General features: G+C 55.9%; 1 protein-coding gene across 1 annotated transcript; it reads right to left on the bottom strand.

The window, feature by feature from the left end:
* Nucleotides 1-636: 636 nt before the first annotated feature.
* Nucleotides 637-1,150, bottom strand: CDEST_11106 (uncharacterized protein; the record flags this gene model as incomplete). Its single annotated transcript, XM_062927262.1, has 2 exons — nt 637-825; nt 875-1,150. 2 exons carry the CDS (start codon nt 1,148-1,150, stop codon nt 637-639), a joined length of 465 nt encoding a protein of 154 aa, XP_062783313.1.
* Between the last annotated feature and the right edge of the window lie 716 nt (nt 1,151-1,866).

Genomic DNA, 1,866 nt, shown 5'->3' with positions numbered 1-1,866 from the left:
CTTGATCATTTGATCACCGGGCTGTTGCTGAAAGGTAGTTCACGTCCTCCCCCCCTCCCCCTCGACCATATTACGCGTTGCCGCAAGAGGGGCGCGGTTGCGATTCGTAGAGTAGTGTAGTGTATCCGTAGTAGTGGGTGGACTCGACCGACGCGCTCTCATCACAAGCAAAGTTGAAATCACATTTGATACAGCCGTGGATCAGCAGGCGTGAGAGGGTAGTAAAGAGCCGGCGGTCCAGGCCATCTCCCTTCCCCTCGCCGCATGAAGTACATCCTTCTCGTCCAACGACGTACCTGCATGTGCATGACGAAAGACGGGCGAAAATGGACCGGGGAGAGTTGGGGGAGGGGGATGGGGAGAGGGGGCCCTGCGGTGGAGTCATGTGTTTTTCGTCATCCCAACACTTGTTGCATCTCATGGGATACTCAACGCGCGGAACTTGAATGGAGAGGGAGAGGAAGTTGGAGAGAGACAGAGAGAGAGAGAGAGAGAGAGAGAATTACAGAGTTTGGCGGGCGTGGGCGGACGAGTCAAATCTCACCGGAATCCCAACATGTCGCCGTAGGCCTTGATTGGTGATTGAGGACGTGGGTTTTCCCCTCCTCCTCTCTTGCCCTAACGGGACAGGTCAGACTATGGCAAATCATCAGTTGAGATAGCGAAAAGCATCAAGTCAGAAAAAAAGTTCATGGGTACGGGACTCGACGTTGTCCCTCTCTCTCTCTCTCTCTCTCTCTCTCTCTCTCTGGCTGTCTCTGATCGACGGACGCTGCGACGAGGGACGCAGGATTGCTGATTCATGGCGCCGGGAAGCTTGGGGCACTTCACATGCTCACGAGGAGAGCTGCTCTGGATGGGTTGATGGTGCTACCGTGTAAACTCGCGACGTCGGTTTTGTCTTCAAAAGGGAGGGAGTCAGGCAGGGTGCTTCACATGCCAATTCCTGACACGGATGACATCCCACTGTTGTATGTTCTGTCAACACCATTGGTGGTATTTCGGATTCTCGATGGTGTGCGGTTTGATATCGACGACCAAAGGACGACGACGGCACCGGCGACTCATGACGGTGGTGACCGGAAGGGAACTTGGAATCGTTCATAGTTGGACGCTGCGTGTAAGGGCACACACACACACACACAAACATATGATTTGCCTCATGAACCAATCCGCCTCGGGTCGATTGAGCGAAAGATGGAGGGCGTGCAGGTTGGACTCTGGGGTAAATAAATTAAATAAGAAAGGACGAAGTCCGGGGTAGACTCGACATGGCCAGGTGCGCGACTCATGAGGGTGTGCGTGCAAAGTCGTTTCCAGGGCCACATCACCAACACGGCAAACACAATGCAGAAAACTCACAAAAGCACAGGGCTGCCCGCCCACCCGACGACGCATGGCACGACGCAACCTGAGACGGCGATATGGCTCATGTGAAATGTTCGTAGAGTGTGTGGGCATAGTGGGCGCCCGCCAGCCCCGTTGGCAATGGAGAGAGAGAGAGAGAGAGAGAGAGAGAGAGAGAGAGAGTTTCCTACACGAAATGGTGAACGACTAACGGCCACCAAAGTATTGGCTCCGCCCAACGATGTCGAGGCATCTTGAAATCAGCCCGTGAATGGTTCCAAAAAAAAAGACAACCACAAGGGCGGTGTCAGGTACCGCCTCAAAGCCTCCGAGCAAAAGTAGACAGGGCCGAGTCCGGGGAAGGGGCATCCGGGGTAGCGCCGCTGAGCCACACGGCATGGCGGCCAGGCTGCCCGCCCGACCAGCCCGGCCCAGACGCCGGGTGAAGCGCCCCCCCCTCCCCTTCGCAACTGAGGCTTCCAGGAGGAGAAAGGCAAAGGGGTGAGGGGTTTGGGTTGC

This window comes from Colletotrichum destructivum, chromosome 7 (genome assembly GCF_034447905.1).
Source record: "Colletotrichum destructivum chromosome 7, complete sequence".
Taxonomy (NCBI): domain Eukaryota; kingdom Fungi; phylum Ascomycota; class Sordariomycetes; order Glomerellales; family Glomerellaceae; genus Colletotrichum; species Colletotrichum destructivum.
The sequence above is the reverse complement of the archived record's forward strand: the minus strand, read 5'-3'. Positions and strand labels throughout refer to the sequence as shown.